The following is a 22,750-nucleotide window of genomic DNA, read 5'->3' as shown; positions in this document are numbered from 1 at the left end:
GCTGTGGGCTTGTTATGTGAGTGCTGTGTGCGTGTTATGGGAGTGCTGTAGGTGTGTTATGGGAGTGCTGTGGGTGTGTTATGGGAGTGCTGTGAGCGTGTTATGGGAGTGCTGTGAGCGTGTTATGGGAGTGCTGTGAGCGTGTTATGGGAGTGCTGTGAGCGTGTTATGGGAGTTCTGTGTGCGTGTTATGGGAGTGATAGGGGAGTGTAATGGGAGTGCTGCGGGCTTGTTATGAGAATGCTGCGGGCATGTTATGGGAATGCTGTAGGTGTGTTATGGGAGTGCTAGGGGAGTGTAATGGGAGTGCTGTGGGCTTGTTATGGGAGTGCTGCGGACGTGTTATGGGAGTGCTGTAGGTGTGTTATGGGAGTGCTGTGGGTGTGTTATGGGAGTGCTGTGAGCGACTTATGGGAGTGCTGCGGGCATGTTTTGGGAGTGCTGCGGGCATGTTATGGGAGTGCTGTGGGCTTGTTATGGGAGTGCTGTGGGCTTGTTATGGGAGTGCTGTAGGTGTGTTATGGGAGTGCTGTGGGTGTGTTATGGGAGTGCTGTGAGCGTGTTATGGGAGTGCTGTGAGTGTGTTATGGGAGTGCTGTGAGCATGTTATGGGAGTTCTGTGTGCGTGTTATGGGAGTGCTAGGGGAGTGTAATGGGAGTGCTGCGGGCTTGTTATGAGAATGCTGCGGGCATGTTATGGGAATGCTGTAGGTGTGTTATGGGAGTGCTAGGGGAGTGTAATGGGAGTGCTGTGGGCTTGTTATGAGAATGCTGCGGGCATGTTATGGGAATGCTGTAGGTGTGTTATGGGAGTGCTAGGGGAGTGTAATGGGAGTGCTGCGGGCATGTTTTGGGAGTGCTGCGGGCATGTTTTGTGAGTGCTGTGGGCATGTTATGGGAGTGCTGTGGGCTTGTTATGGGAGTGCTGTGGGCGTGTTATGGGAGTGCTGTGGGTGTGTTATGGGAGTGCTGTGGGTGTGTTATGGGAGTGCTGTGGGCTTGTTATGGGAGTGCTGTGGGCGTGTTATGGGAGTGCTGTAGGTGTGTTATGGGAGTGCTGTGGGTGTGTTATGGGAGTGCTGTGGGTGTGTTATGGGAGTGCTGTGGGTGTGTTATGGGAGTGCTGTGAGCGTGTTATGGGAGTGCTGTGAGCGTGTTATGGGAGTTCTGTGTGTGTGTTATGGGAGTGCTAGGGGAGTGTAATGGGAGTGCTGTGGGCTTGATATGAGAATGCTGCGGGCATGTTATGGGAATGCTGTAGGTGTGTTATGGGAGTGCTAGGGGAGTGTAATGGGAGTGCTGTGGGCTTGTTATGGGAGTGCTGCGGGCGTGTTATGGGAGTGCTGTAGGTGTGTTATGGGAGTGCTGTGGGTGTGTTATGGGAGTGCTGTGAGCGTGTTATGGGAGTGCTGCGGGCATGTTTTGGGAGTGCTGCGGGCATGTTTTGGGAGTGCTGCGGGCATGTTTTGGGAGTGCTGTGGGCTTTTTATGGGAGTGCTGTGGGCTTGTTATGGGAGTGCTGTGGGCTTGTTATGGGAGTGCTGTGGGCTTGTTATGGGAGTGCTGTAGGTGTGTTATGGGAGTGCTGTGGGTGTGTTATGGGAGTGCTGTGAGCGTGTTATGGGAGTGCTGTGAGTGTGTTATGGGAGTGCTGCAGGCGTGTTATGGGAGTGCTGTAGGTGTGTTATGGGAGTGCTGTAGGTGTGTTATGGGAGTGCTGTAGGTGTGTTATGGGAGTGCTGTGGGTGTGTTATGGGAGTGCTGTGAGCATGTTATGGGAGTGCTGCGGGCATGTTCTGGGAGTGCTGCGGGCATGTTCTGGGAGTGCTGCGGGCATGTTCTGGGAGTGCTGCGGGCATGTTATGGGAGTGCTGTGGGCATGTTATGGGAGTGCTGTGGGCTTGTTATGGGAGTGCTGTGGGCTTGTTATGGGAGTGCTGTGGGCTTGTTATGGGAGTGCTGTGGGCTTGTTATGGGAGTGCTGTGGGCTTGTTATGGGAATGCTGCGAATGTGTTATGGGACTGCTGCGGGCGTGTTATGGGAGTGCTGTGGGCGTGTTATGGGAGTGCTGTGGGCGTGTTATGGGAGTGCTGTGGGCGTGTTATGGGAGTGCTGTAGGCGTGTTATGGGAGTGCTGTGGGCGTGTTATGGGAGTGCTGTGGGTCTGCTATGGGAGTGCTGTGCACATGTTATGGGAGTGCTGTGGGTGTGTTATGAGAGTGCTGTACACATGTTATGGGAGTGCTGTGCGTGTGTTATTGGAGTGCTGTGGGTCTGCTATGGGAGTGCTGTACACATGTTATGGGAGTGCTGTGGGTGTGTTATGAGAGTGCTGTGCATGCATTGCTGACACCTTGAGAAAGACTTTTAATAGTCAAAATACATTGTAGCAAAAGTTGGTAAGGAAACTGGGTGCCTGGAGAATTAGGTCTTGGATACTTGCACTTGCATACACATGTATCTACAGCAGGGAAGTGCTTTGTATTGGAATTTGCATAAAATCACAGTAACCGGCTGCTGATTGGCTAAGAACAGCTGAGGTGCAGGAAACTTATAGCTCTATACTGGTCCAGGAAAGTCTTTTTTTTATATTCTAAAGACCGGTTACCTAAAGGAGAAGAGCACTGACCTGCGCCAGGGAATAGGTAAGTATTTAGTGTGACTGGGGGTGAGGGCGGTTGAGTGAGTGAATTTGTAATAAATAATAAAACATTTGGTGTCTGTGTGTCTTGTGGCTTTTTTTTTTCAAATCTATTTTATTAGAATTTTCAGAATGACTACAATATATGGCATTGAAAAGTAAAGAATACAAACAATCCATTGAAATAGGTGTATCAGACATACAGCAAACAATTGGCTTCCATAGGCTAGAAAAAAATAATAAGGGCTATACACATAATACAAGGGGGTAAACAATTCAAAGTCTACAACTGGGTCCACCGGACCAATACACATTTTACATATATCAAAACATGAAATAAAAAAAAGGAAAGAAAAATAGAAGGAGGAATGAAGGGGGAGGAACACACACGAGGAGAAGGGGGAAATTGTATGGCAGAAAATGAGGACAAAAGTCCAGGAATGATGATTTTTGTCCATGCATGATGACGTTTTGCCTCTTTCTGAGTCCCATTTTTTGGAGGGAAAAATCCGAACTCGGCGTGCAAACTCGAACCTATCTGAGCCTGCACATCCCTAGTATAACCACATCTGGGAAACCAAATTTTGAAAAGGTTTGAAATAAGTGTGGCCATTTCACCTTTTCAAATGCCTTTTCAGCATCTAATGTTAGAATCACATGGTCCTGAGAAGTGGGAATTGAGGTGGACTCGTAAATTTCTGTAAGGACTCTCCTAACGTTGATCTCTGAGTGATGGCCCCAAATAAAGCCTTTTTGATCTGGGTAAATGATGCCAGGTAGAAGAATTTTCATCCAGTCTGCTAGAATTTTAGTGAATAGCTTGTAGTCTAAATTGAGAAGGGATATGACCAAAGTAGGTCAAGATCTCTGCCTGGTTTCGGCAAGACTTTTAAAATGGCTGAGTAAAAATGGATGGGTAAATTGGGTTGATTCAAGAAGAGAGTTAAGGACTGCCACTAATGTGTCACCTATGATGGGTAGAAGGATCTTGTAAAAATCACCACTGCACCCATCTGGCCCAGGTGCTGTGTTTCCTTTCATGTGTATAATTGTATGTTGAATTTCCTCTTGAGAAATAGGGGCCATAAGTGCGGATGAGAGCTTAGGACAAGGCAGGGTTTCCCAGAGATACGAAGGGTGGGATGTGGTAATATGCAAATCTGTCTGAATGTTCAGTATCAGAGTAAAGGTTGGTATAGAATGAGCGCATAACTTCTCCTGTTTCAGTGTTGGAGGTAGTAAGAGAATCTTGAGATGTTCTTAGGGGTTGCGTATTCATGGGGGGACAAGAACCATTAAGTAGGTTAGTCAGAAGTTTTCCCATTTTATTACCAAATTTATGAAAATGGAAATTGATGGAAAACAAGTATCTATCTCCTAACTGATTCAAGAATTTGTTTGTGTGTCTTAGCTAAGAGGTATAATTGTTTAAAGTAAGGGTGGGATGTAATTTATATTGCTGAAAGGCTGCTGTCAGCAAAGCCTGCACCTCCAAGTATTGAGTGGCATACTTTTTATTTGTAGCTGCGGCTTAAGAAAGAATATACCCTCTAAGTACAGATTTTGCTGTCATCCACAATAAAATGGGATCTGACTCTAAATGAGAGATATTATTGATCTTATATTGCTCCCAGGAAGACTCCAGTCTGTTTCTGAATCTGGCAGAAATAGCAAGGTATGTGGGAAATCTCCAAAGTTTAAACACCTTGGAATCATCCAAGGTATGCAAAATAATTGAGGTGAGAGCATGATCAGAAATCGAAATCGCTTCAATTTGGGCATCCTGAATATTAGGGAATAGTGATTGAGAGACAAGTATGTAATCTATTCTAGAGAGAGTATGATGTGCCACTGACAAGCATGTGTACTCTCTCTTGGTAGGGTGTAAAGCTCTCCAGGTATCCACGATAATCTTTTAGCAAATAGAAGGACTCCCAAGCTTGGCAGGGAGAGTGGAATTTTAGGTGACTGCGATTTATCTAGCAATCCTGAGGAAATTAAATTGAAATCACCTCCTAGTATGAGCTAGTATGAAAACAAGAGGAGGGGTGTGAGGAGTGCAAGAAGTTTCTGGAAGAATTTTTTGGAGCAAACGTTCGGAGCATAGATATTGCAGAAAGTATATGTACTACCTTTGAAGCTAACGGTATTAATAACATACTGTATCTACCTTCAGGATCAGAAAGAGTGGACAATACTTCCAATGGAATGTGACCTTTGGCTAGGATAACAACTCCCCTAGATTTAGAATTAAAGGCACTGAAACTTATGACCCGCCATCTGAGCGTATTGAGCTTAGTGATTTCCTCAGGGAGTAAATAAGTTTCCTGGAGTAGCGCTAAATCTATGTTCTGTTTAGTAAGGTAGAGAATAATTTTTCTCCATTTGGCAGGGGAATGGAAGCCTCCGACATTCCATGGATACTATGCTAAGGGAAGACATAACTTAGCCTAAAGCATGAAAACTCAACAGGCCAGACAGGATATCTCTTATGAGGGCAATTCGTGAAGCAATGGGGGAAGGGAGGTGAGGGAAGGAAAGGAAGGTGGGGAGAAGACAGACAAAACAATAGTGGGTAATGGTATGGAGAACAGCACACATAGCTAAGAGTGTTGAACAAAATCTGTAAAGTACAGTAGTTCCAGAGATAAATTAGTAATAATAGAACATCACAATTCATGTGAGTAAAATAGAGAACACCACCAGCCAAAGTGAGGATGAGCTCTCATCACACTCACACGCCAGGACTTAACAATAATAACATGTAAGAAGAAATACCCATATCACACTAAGGCCCATATTCAATTTGAGGCGAAAATACATTTTTGCATGTTTTTGGTGGAAAATTTTCACCGATGATTCCAACCCTGTTATGATTTTACTCCGTATTCAATTTGAAAGACTTTCCACCTAGGCAGAAAGTCAATGCAATGTAATAGGCGAAAAAGTTTTGCCTATGAATAGCAGGCGGAAAAAAGTGCAGAATTGGGGTTTTGGGGTGCAACGTTGCGGGAACCCCCATGCAGCTTTCAGACAGTCCTCCAAAGGTAAACTGTGTAAAAAAAATTAAAAAACACTTAAGGACACCCCAAAAATTCACTTTGATTTTGGGGGCAGAAAAAAAAATGTTGAGGGACAGAGTTAAAAACTAGCAGCTGGATTTTACACGATTTTTTAAACTTAACTTTAGCAACTTAAAAATATGCTGACCCCCATTTTCAAGTAACCAAATTTGCTGGGATGTTATTTTCTGCAAAAAAACCTCCTGAATACTATTCTTCACCACTTCTACAAAAACGCTATTTAGCAGCTATTGAGCCCATTTAAAAACACCAAATACCTTCAGCAAGCCAAATCAGGGGTAACCATAGCTAACCCCCATGTCAGAGCATCTTTTGGGGGGTGTCAGGCTGATTTCCCCAAATCTGACAGTACTTTCCACTTGTTTAAGTTTCGCCCATTTTCGCCTACTTTCAAATTGAATACGGCAATACGCGGGCACGCACGCGATACTTTTCCACCTGCAAAACACGCGATGTAGGCGAAAAGTCCAGGAGGCAAAAAAGTTTTGCTGCTCAGCTCAAATTGAATATGGGCCTAAGAGGTAAATATTCAAAAGAAAATCACAGAGCATCCATTTAAGTAAGTGATGCTCCTGTATGTCAAGTAACCAGAACAATATATGATGAATAGAATAATACAACATTAGAACCGAGTCATGGATAACACTCTGAAGATACCAGCATATTATATCAATATGGATTCTGTGATCCTTGCTTGTAATGAAGAAGGTTGACGTATTTCCATGAGTTGTTACAGCTGGCCTCCTGCGGAGCAACAGATCTCATCCATGGGGTAGGTCACTTATGTCAGCCGATGCTGCCTGAGATAGTTCCTTTACATAGGCTCTAGCCTCAGTGGGAGAAAGGAAGTCTCTATGGGATGAACCATCATAAATATGCAGACGGGCAGGGTATAGCAAGCCAAACTTGCGGCTCTCTGCAACTAGTTGTGAGCAGATAGGTGAGAAAGCCTTATGAGCCCTTGTAAGTTCCACTTCGTAATCTTGAAAAATAAATAATTTATGGTCTTCCCATACAATATTTTTCACATGATTAGAAGCTGACCAAAAAGCCATTTTGTGCAGGTAATTCAGGCATCTGAAAAGTGTGACTCTAGGGCGCGGCTTATTAGGGCTCGGGGGTGGACCAACCCTATGCACCCGTTCATTCACCAGATCTTGGCAGTCCTGTTCAATACCCAATATGGAAGGTAGTGTGTTGTGCACAAAGTGAGCCAACTGTGGGCCTTTGATCTATTTAGGGAGAACTACCAATTTAATATTATTTCTTCTACACCTGTTTTCTATGTCATCCAGTTTACTCCATATCTAGAAATTATCATAATTAAGGTCTTTGACTGAGCATTGTAATCTGCCAATATCATGTAGCAGTGCTTCCACTTGGTTTTCAACCTGAGTGACCCTGTGAGAGAGCTGTTGTAGCTGCTGTGAGATATCAGTGACTGCTTGTGCCAGGAAGGGGGGTCATAGTGGATTTGATAGCTTCTACAATCTCTCCATATGTAACTGAAGTCAGGGGGTGGCATACCTGCTGTGTGACTGCATCTTTCTCAGTCACAGGTTTCTTTGGGACTGGGGAGACAGTGTCTGTCTCGGCATCCGGCGCCATATTGCTGTGCTTCTTCTCCTGTCTCGTCGGCAAGGGTCCCTGCTGTGCAATGGGAGTGGCATGGAGGTCCACATAGTGGTCCATGGGCAGCCTCTGTATACTACCCTAGTGAGAGGGGGTAAGCTGGAGGCTATTGTAAGCCTTTAAAAGGTTTGTCCCAGTGGCAAGGTAACGGAGCTGAGGTGATTGCGTCCTCACTCCATAAAGCCAGAACCGGAAACCCCGTCTTGTGGCTTTTTTTATATTTCTTTCATAGTGGGGGAACAAGTGCCAACAGCCTACTAGCACTTGTAGTTCTACAAGTGCCACAGGGCAGGCTTCCTGAGACATGTAGTCCCACTGTGAAAACAATACTAACCTTTTATTTAAACCATTACCCCTGCACCCACCGCCTTCACAGGTGCAGGGGTAATGGTGTATCCCTGTGTTATTTTCCTGTCTATATAAGATACATGCAAGTTTGGCTAATAATGTATTGACTTCTGTTTGTGTGTTCAGCCATGTATTGCAGACAGATTCATAGTTTACACCAGTGTTTGCCTTTAGTAAATCTCTGTGATTGAAAATCAGGGAAACTCTTACGAGAATACTAACATGGCCAGACACGATACTTAGTAAATATACCCTTAAGTATTTATAATAAAATCTGACAATTAACATGAAGGTAGGTGGGCAAACATATTTGGCCAAACATGTACTTAGAACCATATTTATGAGTGGTAAATAGATGGTCTCTTTTGAGCAAGGGGTGGGAGACATCCTTAGGTGATTAGGATTTCTGATGTTTTAAAATTTATCTTCTTGACTTCCGGTGGGTGGACTCAATGCAGTGGCCACATTTTAAGAGAGCTCCCCCGGCTAAACGCCTTGATTATAGAGACCCTGAGTGCCCCAAAGTCAGCGGATCACTAGAGGACCATCCAGAGACCACTCGGGGATAAGCGCTGGCAAGGTGAGGACATCGCCGACAGCTCCCAGCCTCACACTCCACCGGAACCTGTGTTTGTAGTTGAAGTGCCAGTGGCCATCTTGGAGGGGGATAGATGGGCATCACAATCCTGAGTGCACCGTGCTGGTCGCTGCACAAAGTCCAAGGGTGCATTACCTGGGGACAAAATGGTATATTATCTTCCCTTCCCTCTCTCTCCTGGGACTGATTTTGATTGCTGTCAGTTAATCACTGTCTCCCCCTCCACTCCAGGTGTCTGACATTTTACAGCCTTCAGGCTACTACACACCAAGCACGTCACACAGCCCTCCTCTAACACACTAACAGAGGACTCAATGGTTTTATACTTATTTATCAAGCTGCAGTACCATACTACCACATTTTTGTCCTTTACTATAGTGGCTCCTAAACCAGTATATACAGCCATGGAGAAGTATGCCTAGAAGCTTTCAGTCTACTAAATACAAGGCAGGAGAGAAAGATAAAGCTGCAACTTCTGATTCTTCCCTCTCTCCAACTTCTCCCAGAGATGACCCTATAAATGCATTATTTGATACTACCAAATATAGCACATTGTATGTTCAAAGGGCCAAAGAAATTTCAGATATCATTTCACCCTTACTTGATATTAAACTAGCTCGTTTAACTGAGGCAATTAATACGGCTACTGCACAGCTTTCCCAGCACACTAAGCATCTGAATGAGGCTGAAGGCCATATTTCGATGCTAGAAGACGACTTAACTGAAGCCAAATCACAATTACAATCACAAGAATCCAGTTTGACCGCTTTGAATGACAAAATTGAAGACCTGGAAAACCGCAGCAGGAGGAATAACCTGCGCCTGATAGGCATCCTGGAAATAGTACGACCTAAAGATCTGCTTGCTCTGGTCTCTAAATTGCTTCCGGAAACCCTGGGTGTCACATTAACACCATCCTTGGGTATGGTGGAGAGAGCACATTGTATTGGACCGGAGCATCAGTCCTCACAGCAGCGACCCAGGCCGGTCATCTTTAAATTGCTGAACTATCTTGACAAAGTGAAAATCCTGGAAGCGTACCGTAAAAACAACAATCTGTGCTACAAAGGTACCAAGCTGCTCCTCTTTCAGGACTTTTCATACCAAGTATCTGCACGAAGAAGGGAATTCTCTACAATATGCAAGGAACTTTTTTCTAAAGACATTTGTTTTGCTCTTTTATATCCAGCAAAGCTGCGTATCATCAGCGCAGGAAAACCACATTATTTTGATTCTCCTGCCACAGCAAAAAATGTTCTCAGTTCTCTAAATTCTGCCTCACCCCATTCTCACATGGATGACAATGACTGATCATACAAAATTCTGTTAAGTATCATCTACATATGCATCTTTTATGTTTACACATATGCATATAATATCTAAAATGCAGGTTAAAATTTTCTTATTGCAATTGATGCTGTTGAGTTCTAATGTTTTGTACTCCACTTGGGAGGTCATGTGGAATGGGCAACTTTGCTCATCTAACTTTTCTTTCTTTTATTTTTGTTTTTTATCTTATCTGATATTTAAATTTATGTATATTATGATGGTTCTTGGAATCATCATTTTGGGTTCAAAAAATTTAAAAAATTTTGACAGGTTGCAATTTCTTGGCTCTTTGCCAGCTGAAGTACATACTAAGATACAGGGTTATTATATTACAGATTTGATAATCAAGATGTTTGTATATTTACATGATCCTATGCCTGCTCACTGGGACAGGCGGAGGATGTCTTTGTTACAGTTTTTTTTTACTTGGTTTCAATAGATTGGGTGTAGGTTGATGCCAAGGACACCCACTGATATTGTTTCCAACACCATTGCTAAAAATACTCTCAAGATAGTTTCTTGGAATGTAGATGGGTTGATCACACCAATTAAGCGCAAAAAGATCCTAAGACACCTTAAAAAATTCCATTCTGATGTGGTAATTCTTCAAGAGATGCATTGGAAAATAAACAATCCCAATGCACTAAAAGATACTTGGGTTGGAGAATACAGAAGTGCGTCTTTTGTCACAAAATCCCATGGCGTATTGATTCTGTTTAACAAAAATTTCTATTATGAGATTAAGGATGAATGGTTAGATCCTGAAGGGAGATTTTTGTTTCTAAAAGTCATTTTTGAACATGAAACATTCACTTTAGCTTGTATTTATGCCCCTACAGGCCCGATTGCTGTTTTTTTTCCCGATATTTTTGCTATTTTACAAGGCTGGATGGAGGCCTCCTTAATTATTGCTGGTGATTTAAACACTGTTCTCAATTCTTCTTCAGATGTTTCAGGTGGCCCTAGGCAAACAGGTTCTACTCGTAGTGCCCCACCCACTTTACCCTTATTGATCAATTCATTACAGCTGTTAGATCCCTGGCGATTTTTATACCCAGTTTCCAGAGAATACTCTTTTTTCTCCCACCCACATAAGTTATTTTCCAGACTAGATTACTGGTTGATAACTGGCTCTTTATTGCATAGAGTTGAGGATTCGTCTATAGCCTAAATACTCCTCTCTGATCACGCCCCCATGAGTCTCACTATTCAATTAAATTCTCCGTGTTACAGCTCATATAACTGGTGATTTCCTGATCATTTGACCCCTTCAGAGGACTTCAAAAATCACCTTCTTCAGTCCTTTTATAATTATGCACAAGATAATAGTGTTCATGTAGTTGATGTTAATCTTTTTTGGCAGGCCTCTAAGCCGGTGTTACGAGGTCAGATATTATCCTATGTGGCCTCAAAAAAGAGGCAATTTCAGCAAAGATTATCTTCTGCTACCAAGGAGGTCATGACGGCATATTCCACTTTATTAGCTGGTCCCTCAGAGGCCAATAGATTATTATACAAAGATGGAAAATTGGTTTATGATACATTGTGCACAGAACAGGCAAAATTACATTTATCGTATCAGAAAAACAGGTTCTTTAGGTGGAGTAATTGTCCGGGGAAACTATTGGCCAATCTGGTAAAATCCTCAGCAAGGGCTAAACATATTTTCTCCATCAAAACTGCTCAAGGCACGATTTCTACCAATCCAGAACACATTAGTGAGTCATTTTTAGACTTATTTGAGTCCTTATATACTGCACCCCCTGATCATCCTATACAAGGTTTAGATTTTCTGAAAAAAACAGGTGTCCCCTCCCTCACTATGGAGGACAGGGATACACTTGTTTCTCCAATTACTGAAATGGAGATATCTAATGTTATTATATCTTTACCTAATGGGAAAACACCAGGGCCGGATGGTCTTTCTGCCGCCTACTATAAACTTATTTCCCCGCACGTGCAACCATATCATTATACAATTCAATTCTCATTGGTAATACTGCTCCTTTTGGTTTTAACACTGCTAGAGTGATAGTGCTCCCTAAACCAAACAAAGATCCTACTCTTGTTTCCTCATATAGATCGATCTCCCTTCTAAACAAAGATTTCAAGATTTTCACAAAAATTATGGCATCTCGCCTTCAATTTATTTTGCCTAAATTGTTACACCCAGCACAGAAATGCTTTCTTAAAAATAGGAACTCAGTGCACAATGTTCGCACATTGTTAGCGGCTATGCACACAACACATAGCTCACATGAGAGAGAAAATATTGTTATTTGCTGTGACGCTGATAAAGTGTTCGAAAGAGTCTCTTGGACCAACCTGACCAGAATTCTTCAATTTCAGGAGTTTGGCCCAGAATTCATACATGTTTTTCATACTCTGTATCAAACACTGTTAGCATTTTTAACTATTAATACTCATAATACTCTGTATTTTACTTTATCTTGAGGCACGAGACAGGGCTGTCCCCTCTCCCCACTCTTATTTAACTTGGCACTGAACCCCCTCTTTAGACAATTTCTTAAAGAAACTAAGTGACAAGGTATTAAATTAGCTCATCTAGAAATCAAATCTTCGGCATTTGCAGACGATGTGCTGCATCATTTTAAGAATCCACGTGTAGCAATCCCACATTTCTTAACTCTGTTAGAAACTTTTAAATTAATCTTGGGGTTTAAAATTCATTATCTGAAAATATTTATTTTCCACGATTTTTATATATTTTGCAAATGCTTCCTATATTACCACCCAAAACAATATTCCTGCAATTTAATAGAGCCTTAAGTAAATAGATCTGGGCAGGTAAATGCCCAAGAGTCTGCCTATTTAAATTACAACAGTCACGGGAACTGAGAGGCCTCAATGTACCTTGTCTAAGCTCTTAAGCATTACCAGCCAACTATAGAATTGCTTTAGACTGGATTGGAGGGCTTAGTGTTTATGCACCAAGGACATTGGAACAATCTTTTTTTCCAAATTGGGACTTAGGCCCTGATTCAGTCCCTCTCGCAAGCGGCTGTCCACTCGCAAGTGGGTCGATGGTCTGCACTGAGCATGCGCACGACGGAGGGAGCTCCGTCGTGCGCATGCGCCAGACGCGACGAGCGAAGGAAAGTCCTTTGCTCGTTGTGTCTGATCAAAGGGGGCGTGCTGTCAATGTTGATTGACAGCACGCCCCTTTGGTGGGCGTGCCGGGGGCGTGCCTCCCTGACGGGGGCATTGCCAATGGAACGCCTCCCGTCAGAAGCCGGCCCACTGACATCACTAGTGATATCAGTGGGAGTGATTTTGGCTCTGATAGAGCCAAAATCACTCCGGGGCTTGCGGTTGAAAACCTCAACCGCAGGCTCTGGCTCACAGTTTCGATGGTCGCGATGGTCACGACCATCGCGGCCATCAAACTGCACGCTCGTATAGGCTGTGGGTGGTGACCCACAGCTATACGAGCGTCCAGGAGGACACTCCATTTTTATGGAGGGTGGCCCTCTTTCAGAGCGTGTGCTCTGCTCAGAGCGTACGGCTCTGAATGAGGGCCCCAGTCTCTCTTTTGCATACACTGCCAGAGGCCATTCCAGAGACAGTTAAAAATAATGTATTGTTATCTACCACTTGCATGGCATGGCAGGCCATTCACTCAAAATTACAAATTTCTAGATATTCCTCTATATTTATGTCATTATGGGCAACCCTCATGTCACTCCACATAAATTTTATTCAATATTTCATACATGGTATAAGGGGGTCTCCATTATATCTATCAATTTCTCCAAATAGAGACCTTGACTATTCTTACTCTTTCTCAACTAAAAGAGAAATATCCATCACTAGTTATTCCTTTATTTAATTTTTTACAAGCTGGTAGCTATATACAACAAATTTGTCAACCCTCACTAATGAAGATAGAGATTGCAGGATGGATGAAAGGGTACGACTCGAGTCTGGATGCCCCATTTCTACTTCTCTGATTTATGGATACTCCCATTCGTAAGTCAATTTGGACTCTGGTAACGTGGGACTACTTAAATGGAGGGCGGACTTTCCTGATCTCACGGTGGAAATTATATTAGAAGCCAACATATGATTAAACAAACAGTTTCAATTTCAAATTAAAGTTTCTTATTGGGGATGCTCCTAATTCTAATTGCTACATATGTGGATCACCTGAGGTGGACATTGTACACTGTCTGTGGTCCTGCCCAAAAGTACAGACCATTTGGAGGTCATTCCAAATTTATATTAACACTGAATTAAAGATTGAGGGCCTGATTCAGACCCAGTCGCAAACGCTGTGCGCTCGCAACCGGGTTGATAGTATGCCAGTGCGCATGTGCACGATGGAGACGGCTCCATTGTGCGCATGCCCGAGACCCGGATAGCGACGGGCACTCCGTCGCTCCGTGTCAGGTACCAAAGGGGGTGTGCTGTTGATGTTGAGTGACAGCACGCCCCCTTTGGTGGGTGGGCCGAGGGAGTGGCTGCCCAAATGGAGGCGTTCCCATGTGAACACCTCCATTTGGGGGCGGCCCCACTGACATCACGAGTGATGTCAGTATGAGAGATTTCAGCTCTGTTAGAGCCGAAATCTCTCTGGGGCTTGCGGCAATGAGACCCTACCACAAGGGTCTCATCGCAAGCCCGATGGTTGCAATGGTCTTGACCATCGTGACCATCATCATGGCCGCTCACATAAGCTGTGGGTGGTAACCCACAGCTATGCAAGCGGCCAAGAGGCTGCAACAAAAAAAAAAAACGCCCTGATACAGAGTGGGCGCTCGTTCAGAGCGTCCAGCTCTGAATCAGGCCCTGAATTCACTGTTGACAAGACATGGGCTTTCTGGGGCATTTATACTAACACGTCCTCCCATAAATTATCCAAGACTAATCGTGTGTTGCTTGTTAAATTAGCTGCGGCTACAAAGAAAACTGTACTTTCTCAGTGGATAACTCCTGATCCTGTCCCTATATATTTGTTTTATCCCTGAATCTCATTCCTATTCCAAATGGGCTGGACTGATACCACATTGTTGAAGGAGAAACACACTAAAAAGTTTTTTGATGTATGGCTTCCATATATTCTTACTTCAAAGATCACAGTTTGAGAAGCACTGAGGAAGTGCTTTTTTCTCACTTCATGGTACAATATGGAAGTGCTGACTTCTGGAATTCCATTTTAAAGAGTTGTGAGACACTTACCTTGTTCTTTTCTTTTGATAATGTTTTCATTGTTAACATGGGTACCCTGGGATATAGTTTATTGCTTTTTGGGTATTATTCTGTATTTTGATATGTAATCTAAGCAATGGAAATTTTGTAATAGCAATGGATATATAATTGTATCTTGGTTAAACATTGTACAATGTTGATTTTATGTTGTATACCTGTCAATAAAAAATTATTGAAAAAAAAATATTGATCATCTTGTATTGGTTGAAAAACAAGAACATTGTGGTGATTTGTTTGTTGAACGTGTCCATTGTATCAGCCCACATAAGGATAACATGGGGAACTGCCCCTTGATGGTGATCATTCGCTGCTTAAATTAAGTTCACAATGAGGCAATTTGGACAGAAAAACACCATAACATCTGGTTAAATGACACCTCAATATACTATTTATCTTTCATGAACACAATATGAAGATACACGTTGGCTCTGAGTGATACAGCATGGCTTTCAATCCAGAATGTTCATCTATTGGGTTCTTCAAGATTCTACAATGAGTTAAAGTGGTATCCTTTAGGCTTGAACTCCCTTTTCCTTGCACATTGCAAATGTACGACATATCTCCCTATTAAAACCTATGTTCATTAAATATTTATCCTCATCCAGTTTTTTACCCCTTCCAGTACAGTAACATAACAAGAGTTGTACAAACATGGTCTATGAGATGCTAGTTTCACACATGTCCATGTAACTATGAGGGTTATGGACAAAAGCAGTGCACCTGGTCATAGCTTCCAATGTCCATGACTTCTCACACTGAGCTCGATTCAGACCCAGTTGCTAGATGTGTTTACTCATTCCCAGAGTATGCAAATTCGGCTTAGTGATGGCATGGCAGGTGATCGCATGGCAAGGCATAAGCACGCCCACTATATCTTGGTGTGCGATCGCTTTGTGTATGCAGACACCCAACAGCCTGTCTTAAAATGCCCACTTGCGCACATCATCTCCAGGACGTGCATGCAACCATCAGTACATTGGGTACCATCAGAAGTGAATGCAGCACTTGTGGCTGACAATACCATACCACAAGCACTTCAGTGTGAAAATTCAACCAGGTGATGTGTACTATGATGCTGCCTGTTAATTATGCATGCCTCTGAAACGGCATTTAGATGGTCAGGCACACGTGTGTTCACATCTACACTGCCCCTGTTGCCACTCACAAATGGCTTCTCTTGTCACTCATTCAGCCGGGCTGTCTAGTTCACACACATGCAATGCGATGCACGTGCACAATGTGAACCATCGGCAGCTACGAGTGAACGCTTCTTAGCATCTGGGTATAAATCGGGCCCACTGTTCTACAGCTGTTCTCCTTAAGATTGAGAGTACCATCACATTGTGGGCCAGTGCCTGGCTGTTTCTCTCCCAGCATAAGGTGTTCTTACCTCTCTCTCGATAACTGCTACTACTCTTCTTCATGCACAGAACTTCCTACTTCATCTGAGTTGGGTCAGCTCTGTGCTTATGTCATTGGTGCACTTGATGAAAATCAGGCATACATATTAAAACTCCACTCTCTGCACTTTCAGATCATGAATATTAGGTCTCCTCCAACATTTGTTACCTCTAATTCTTCATAGAACACTGTGTTTCCCTGTATTACAGCCTCCAGCTTATTGAACTCCTCTTTGGTTTTCAATTTGGTACCTTACTTGCATCTCAGTGTTTAAGACCTCAGCTTGTTTGAGAACGTTCCTGTGACTCCCCATGTGTAAGACCTCAGCCTGCATTGCTGATTCGATACCTTGCTCCCCTTGTTCACCAGCATGTTACTGTAAGGGGCAGATCAGACAGTCATGACTTGTGAACTCCCTGCAGTAATACCCAAACCTCTTTGTGGGGTTCATTGGTGAATAATGGTGGTCAAACTCTTTTGCCAGCACAAACCTTGGTTGGCAACAAATAATCTACTTCCAGATTCACCTTGGTGGATAGACATACTGTACTATAAACACTAATATATTTACTATATGGGAGGTGTTACTGGATAAATCAAATGTATATGTAAATAAGTCAAGGGGTCCACCTTCTCTACATTAAACAGTATTGAAATAATATTTTACCAATACCCACTGAAGGAGCATTTCCTAAGGATAGGGAAATAGCAAATAATAACTGTAGACCTTGAGTCACACAATGATAATAGCCTACATAATGCGATAAATAGTTGAACCATATTAAAGATGTGAAGGAACATGGAACTACTGCCGGCATTTGCAGGCTCAAAATAATTAGTTTTTTTTTAAAGTCATTAAAGTGAGACATCACAGTATATAGGTGTTAGTAAATGGATAACGGTTTGATTAAAACATAGAGTTTTGTAGTCAATTATGTTAGCTCAGATGAAGCACTAGTAACCAGTAGAGAATCGCATTATTCAGTATCAGATACTGTTTTTTTTAATGTGTCATTATTGATCTTAACTCTAGCCTTCAAGGGAAGGTGGGAAGATACTGTATGTCTTTTTGCAGATTAAACAAAATTAAAATAAATGTGTGAAATTGTAACACATCAAAATGTAAAATAACTCACATGGGCATAAAAATCTGAAAGCAGAGCACAGAATAAATGGTGATGTCAAGTAAATAACATCGTAAGAAAAGGACCTTGAAGGAACAGTCCGATGATATGAAGGGAAGAGTGAAGTCTAATTAAACAGTGGTAAATGTAGAAGACGTGGATGTATGGTAGCTGTACTAGTATCAGAGGAGGATTTTATCACCACTTTACAGGTAACACACCTCGAGTTCTTGAAGCCTTCTCTACAGTAATAAATACTTAAATAACATAGAGTAGAAACAATACAGGGAAGAGCTACTGCACTTGAGTGTGAGCTGCATAATGAAACCTAGAGCTGAAAATGTGCATCTAAGGTAACACTAAAGTGTAGGAAGTATTATTTTGTGAATTAAGAAGACTTTAATGTAAAGCATGGACATAACTACCATAGGTGCATGGGGTGCAGTTGCTATGGGGCCCAGACCTGAGGGGTCCCTTATTTTTTGTCAAAGTTACATGTGTTACTGTATATACATCTTTCACCATTGGGTTGTATACAAGGACCCTTACAAAGTTTTGCTATAGGGCCTTCAAATACCTACTTACCTGATGTAAAGTATGTCAGAGAGTTTCCATTAAATCCTATATTTCTGTGTTTATATGAATGGAGAAACTTATCACTCCTTGTGATGGTAGAAGATATAGCATGTATATAGTAATTTCGGAGGTGAATCTAGCGATGTCTCAGGATCTGTATCTACTATCACACATGAAATGTAGTATTTTTTCCCAAAGAAGTCATCATTTTTTAAATTTATGAAAGTTTATTCAATCTTTATATAAACAATATATGCATTAAATGAATCTGCAATAAACAAAATATGCATTAAATGAATTTGCTGTTATGTAATGTTTTATTTACCATTTATTTTTCTTTCAACTATCTCAATTCTGAAATGTTGGCTACATATTAATTGTTTTCTGAAAATACTATTACTCTAAATGTATTTTCTTTAATTACACTCTGGTGTACTTCCAAACTCTCCACAGTATTAGGGAGTATAATTGGTGTTAGGTGGAGATTAATGTTAGGGATATATAAATAGGAGCAGGAATAAATAAGCTTGTGTTTCATAGAAAGAGGTCATCTCTCGCTGTCTGGTTCCATCTGACATTGTGAATATTTGCCCCTACACAGAAGGTAGGATTTGTATGTTTTATCGTAATTGTTGCCTTTGTCACAATCTATGAACACCTGATTCTGCAGGCATCCTGGCCAAACACATGAATACAGAAACTACCAATATGGAAAAATGTTCAAATCTCAAAATACTGGAGTAATTGTACTGTAGCTCAAAGTAGGAAGAATTAGGGTCATCTATGAATCTACAGAGTCAAATCTGATCTGACAATATATTAATAGTTTTGTATGATAGTTTTAGATAACGTACTGCAATGTCAATTTATCAATTTGGTAAAAAAATAAAAAGTTCCCCAACTCTCTGTGATTATTGCCACATGTGAGGTCAAAGCAATGGGGTTAGACTAAAAGGAGAGTTCCAAACTTGGTATTTCTAATGCTACCCAACTAATTTAAAAATACAAATCTTTGCAATAATTACGTGTAGCACATTCTGTACTTATTATACATGGATACCTGTTATACAGAATATGTCAGTAAAGTTTAGTCAGTTTAGTTAGTGTAAATGGATTCAGCCAGGTCCAGTAACCCAGTGATCCAACTCAGGTAGCTTACAGGGTTGGGCACGGGTCATTCCCATGTCACCATGCAGTGTAAACGAGCCTGGTCACGATGACCCACGTCATGCCACAGGCTACCTGATTGGCCAGCTTCAGTGGTGCTTGGAGATTACATCTCTACAAGCATCCGCTGCAATGCCAGAAGAGCCGGGTCACTGCAGATCCGACTCCGGTGTGAATGGTGCCAACCTGGGGCATATCCCTGGTTGGCACAGCAGTGTAAAAAGGGTCTGTCCCAGGTCTGATCTGGGTTGGAAACAAGTTCCAAATACCAGGTCAGACCTGGGACTTTGGTGTAAAAGTGGTATAACAGTGGAACAATAAAGCTGTCCAGCATCTGTGGGCAATAGCATCCAGTATTTACCTTGCATGCACACACAATAAATGTATTTTCCACCCTTCAACTGACTCATGGTTTGTCTAGGTGCAAAGTGACTCTTTTTTTTTGCCTCCTACTTAAATCATCCCCACTATATATATATATATATATATATATATATAGATTACTTTTTGAAGTCAAGTTACCTGTAAATTATGTATGTACCTCCCTACAGGCATACAATGTAAGTGATCATCAGACCTAGGTTATTGAAGACAGCAGATATTGTAACATGCAACTCATAGAGCCCTAGTGAGCAGTTTCATAGTGTCATAGCTGCACAAAGGAAGGGAATGAAGGACATAGATCCCATTGTAAGATTATTGAATTGTGTAAGTATACAAATAATGAACATCAATGGTACCCCTAACACCAGCTGTGCCCAGACCCCTACTCACACCAAGCTGCAATATATAAAACATACATTAGGACAATGCAGAGGATTACATGTAAGTTCTGAATTTCAGTTTTCCATTCTGCTTGTACTCTATACTGTAATGACCAGTCGGTTATGTGGGTATTTGTGTTGATGGATAACTTAAAGAGGTCTACAATGAAGACCAGAAGGCCCATGAGTAGAAGGCTGCAGCAATCTATATAAGAGACAATAAGAGTTCAGTAAACCTCCTATTGGTTTCAATGGTGAAAAAGAGCCTGATAATAAATGTTACTGAGGTGGAAGCTGCTCGATTGGGAGAGGGACTGAATCTACCAATTCTAACCTTCTTTTCTTCTGCTTGATAATATATCAACTTGATGGCCTGTGACATCACTATTGCATTAGATACAAATGGTTATTATTATACTGAACTTCAGAACCTATTTATCCTAGTCCTTCTATGTTGGTGTTTAACCATTGGTGTCCTCAATGTATGTTTAATAGTATTAATAATATTTATATTTTAAGATATTGTATTTGTGATGGACACATACTTGGTCATTATAGACTGTGTAGTGATATCTGCATGGCCGTGGTGAGGAATATCTTTATGCAGCTTATTGCTTTATAATACCCCACTTGCAAAATTGTCATTTCAGTCTTTACCTTTTGAATAAATTACACTGCACATGGGCAATAGGACAGGACTGATGCACTGTACAATACTGATATGTGGCTTCAAATGTTTCAGTGTATGACATAAGGGTATAACCTGCACTCATATTTCATCACTAAGGTAAAATCTAAAAAACATACAGTAAGACAGATAAATCCATTAAATTGCACAAACTGGGTCACAATAGTTCAATTTCTATTGTCTCTCATTAAAAGTCAATGACAAAATTAGCAATTAGACATCTAATTGTTCATATTTAATAACTTTTTGGCTTCTAATATTTTGTGTTTGCCTTTTCTTTCCAGACATGAATGTAAATGTATGATTGGAAACACAAATCTACCTGTTCCTCTATGACCACTAGTTATTATTTTTATCTTTTTAAAAATGGCCGGTAACAAGACAACCATCACCACATTTTTCCTACTCGGTTTCCAAGGTCATGAGCCTTTAAATATTTTGCTTTTTATTTTCATCTTCTTTGCCTATGTTATAACTTTAACTGGTGATTTTCTGATAATTGCACTAGTGTCTATAAGCCAACAGCTACAGTATCCAATGTTTTACTTCCTCAAACATCTCTCAGTTTCTGAAATCTTGTTTACAAGTAATATCACCCCTAATCTGCTCTATATACTACTAAGAGATGGTGGAATCATGTCCTTTGCTGGTTGTATCATTCAGTTCTACATCTATATTGCCTCGGGCACTGTAGAGTCTCTTCTCCTCACCGCCATGTCCTACGATCGATATCTGGCCATCTGTAACCCATTACGCTACACGGACATGATGAACCTCCAGTTTTGTCAAACACTTGTTCTAGTATCATGGATACTGAGCTTCACAGTTGTTTTAATAACAATTATTCTTTTATGTCAACTGGAGTTTTGTGGCTCTAACATCATTGACCATTTCTTCTGTGACTTTGCTCCCTTGGTGGATCTTTCTTGCTCAGACAGCTCTATAGTGAGAATAGAAGTTGTTGTACTCTCCATTCCTGTAGTTGCCTCTACATTCTCCTTTATTATATGGACTTACATATGTATTTTCCTAACTATCCTCAGGATCTCTACCATCACCGGGAGGCAGAAGGCCTTCTCCACCTGTAGTTCTCATTTGATTTCTGTGTGCTCATATTATGGACCCCTTATTGTAATATATATGGTACCATATCAAAAACATTCCCATATTGTAACCAAATTATTATCAATTTTGTATACTGTGATGACCCCATTGTTTAACCCCCTTATATATAGCCTAAGAAATGTAGATCTTCAAATTGTTCTGTGGAAATTGTTGAACATCAGAACAGATATCTAATCAGCCCTTGTGGTATTGCAGGTAAATAAAGTATAGTAGTTTTGAGGGATATACTGTATATTAGAAAAATATGCATAGTATACTTATTACAATGCCCTACTTTTCTGTAAAATACTGCTTACATTTTGTAATTTAGTTGTACATTCATGTACAATGAACTTATGTAACCTTTAAAACCAAATGTTTAAAACATCATTAAGTTAATGAAGCATCCCAATGTACACATATATAGGCAATATACATGTGTCCACATAGACACGTCCCTGTCCCCTCCAAGTAACATCCCCCAGGAATGCCTAATACATTGTCAAGATACAGTACAGTATTTCTGAGATCTTACATCTCAATTGCAACTGTGATTCTATGTGCATGGACTCTGGTGGAATGAGCCGTGTGTCCGTCTTAGGCCCATAGTCATAGAGTATGTGTCTATAATGACTAATCTGATAAACACCAAAGCACATTTTTTTTTTCTCTAAATATTTATTTTTGTTCTCTTTGCAATTCCATGTTCAGTTCTTGGTGGGACCCCACAGTTCAGGTCCCTCCCCCAAATAAAAATTGTTGAGTGTTAACTACCCTGTATTTTCCCATAAAAGAGTGGGATTTATGGTTGAAGTCAAAAGCCTTCGTTTAGTTCTAGTTCATGCCCTGGAGTCTTTGACCAAATACTGTAGGCCCTGATGTCCTTTTTTCATCCTGGGATCTCAGAGGGGCAGTGGTGGGGGGGTTCCTCAACTATTCTATCCTTCTATACCCCCATATATATTCAATTATTAAATTTTAATAAAATAAACATTTTACAGTTGCAGAATGTATTGTTAAAAAAAACATTGTGTGATCAATTTTGTAAAACTAGAATTTTTTTTA

At 41.3% G+C, this 22,750-nt stretch overlaps 1 protein-coding gene across 1 annotated transcript; it reads left to right on the top strand.

The window, feature by feature from the left end:
* The first annotated feature begins 20,947 nt into the window (after nucleotides 1-20,947).
* On the top strand, nucleotides 20,948-21,880 carry LOC148513827 (olfactory receptor 5AS1-like). The gene has a single exon (XM_088481259.1). The coding sequence runs from the start codon at nucleotides 20,948-20,950 to the stop codon at nucleotides 21,878-21,880; it is 933 nt and encodes a 310-aa protein (XP_088337385.1).
* Nucleotides 21,881-22,750: the final 870 nt, after the last annotated feature.

This window comes from Taudactylus pleione, unplaced genomic scaffold, assembly GCF_031769625.1.
Source record: "Taudactylus pleione unplaced genomic scaffold, aTauple2 ptg000268l, whole genome shotgun sequence".
Lineage (NCBI taxonomy): Eukaryota > Metazoa > Chordata > Amphibia > Anura > Myobatrachidae > Taudactylus > Taudactylus pleione.
The sequence above is the reverse complement of the archived record's forward strand: the minus strand, read 5'-3'. Positions and strand labels throughout refer to the sequence as shown.

Bases quoted from the DNA above. Each gene is read 5' to 3' on its own strand.
- LOC148513827 (XM_088481259.1), top strand. From the start codon at position 20,948: ATGGCCGGTAACAAGACAACCATCACCACATTTTTCCTACTCGGTTTC.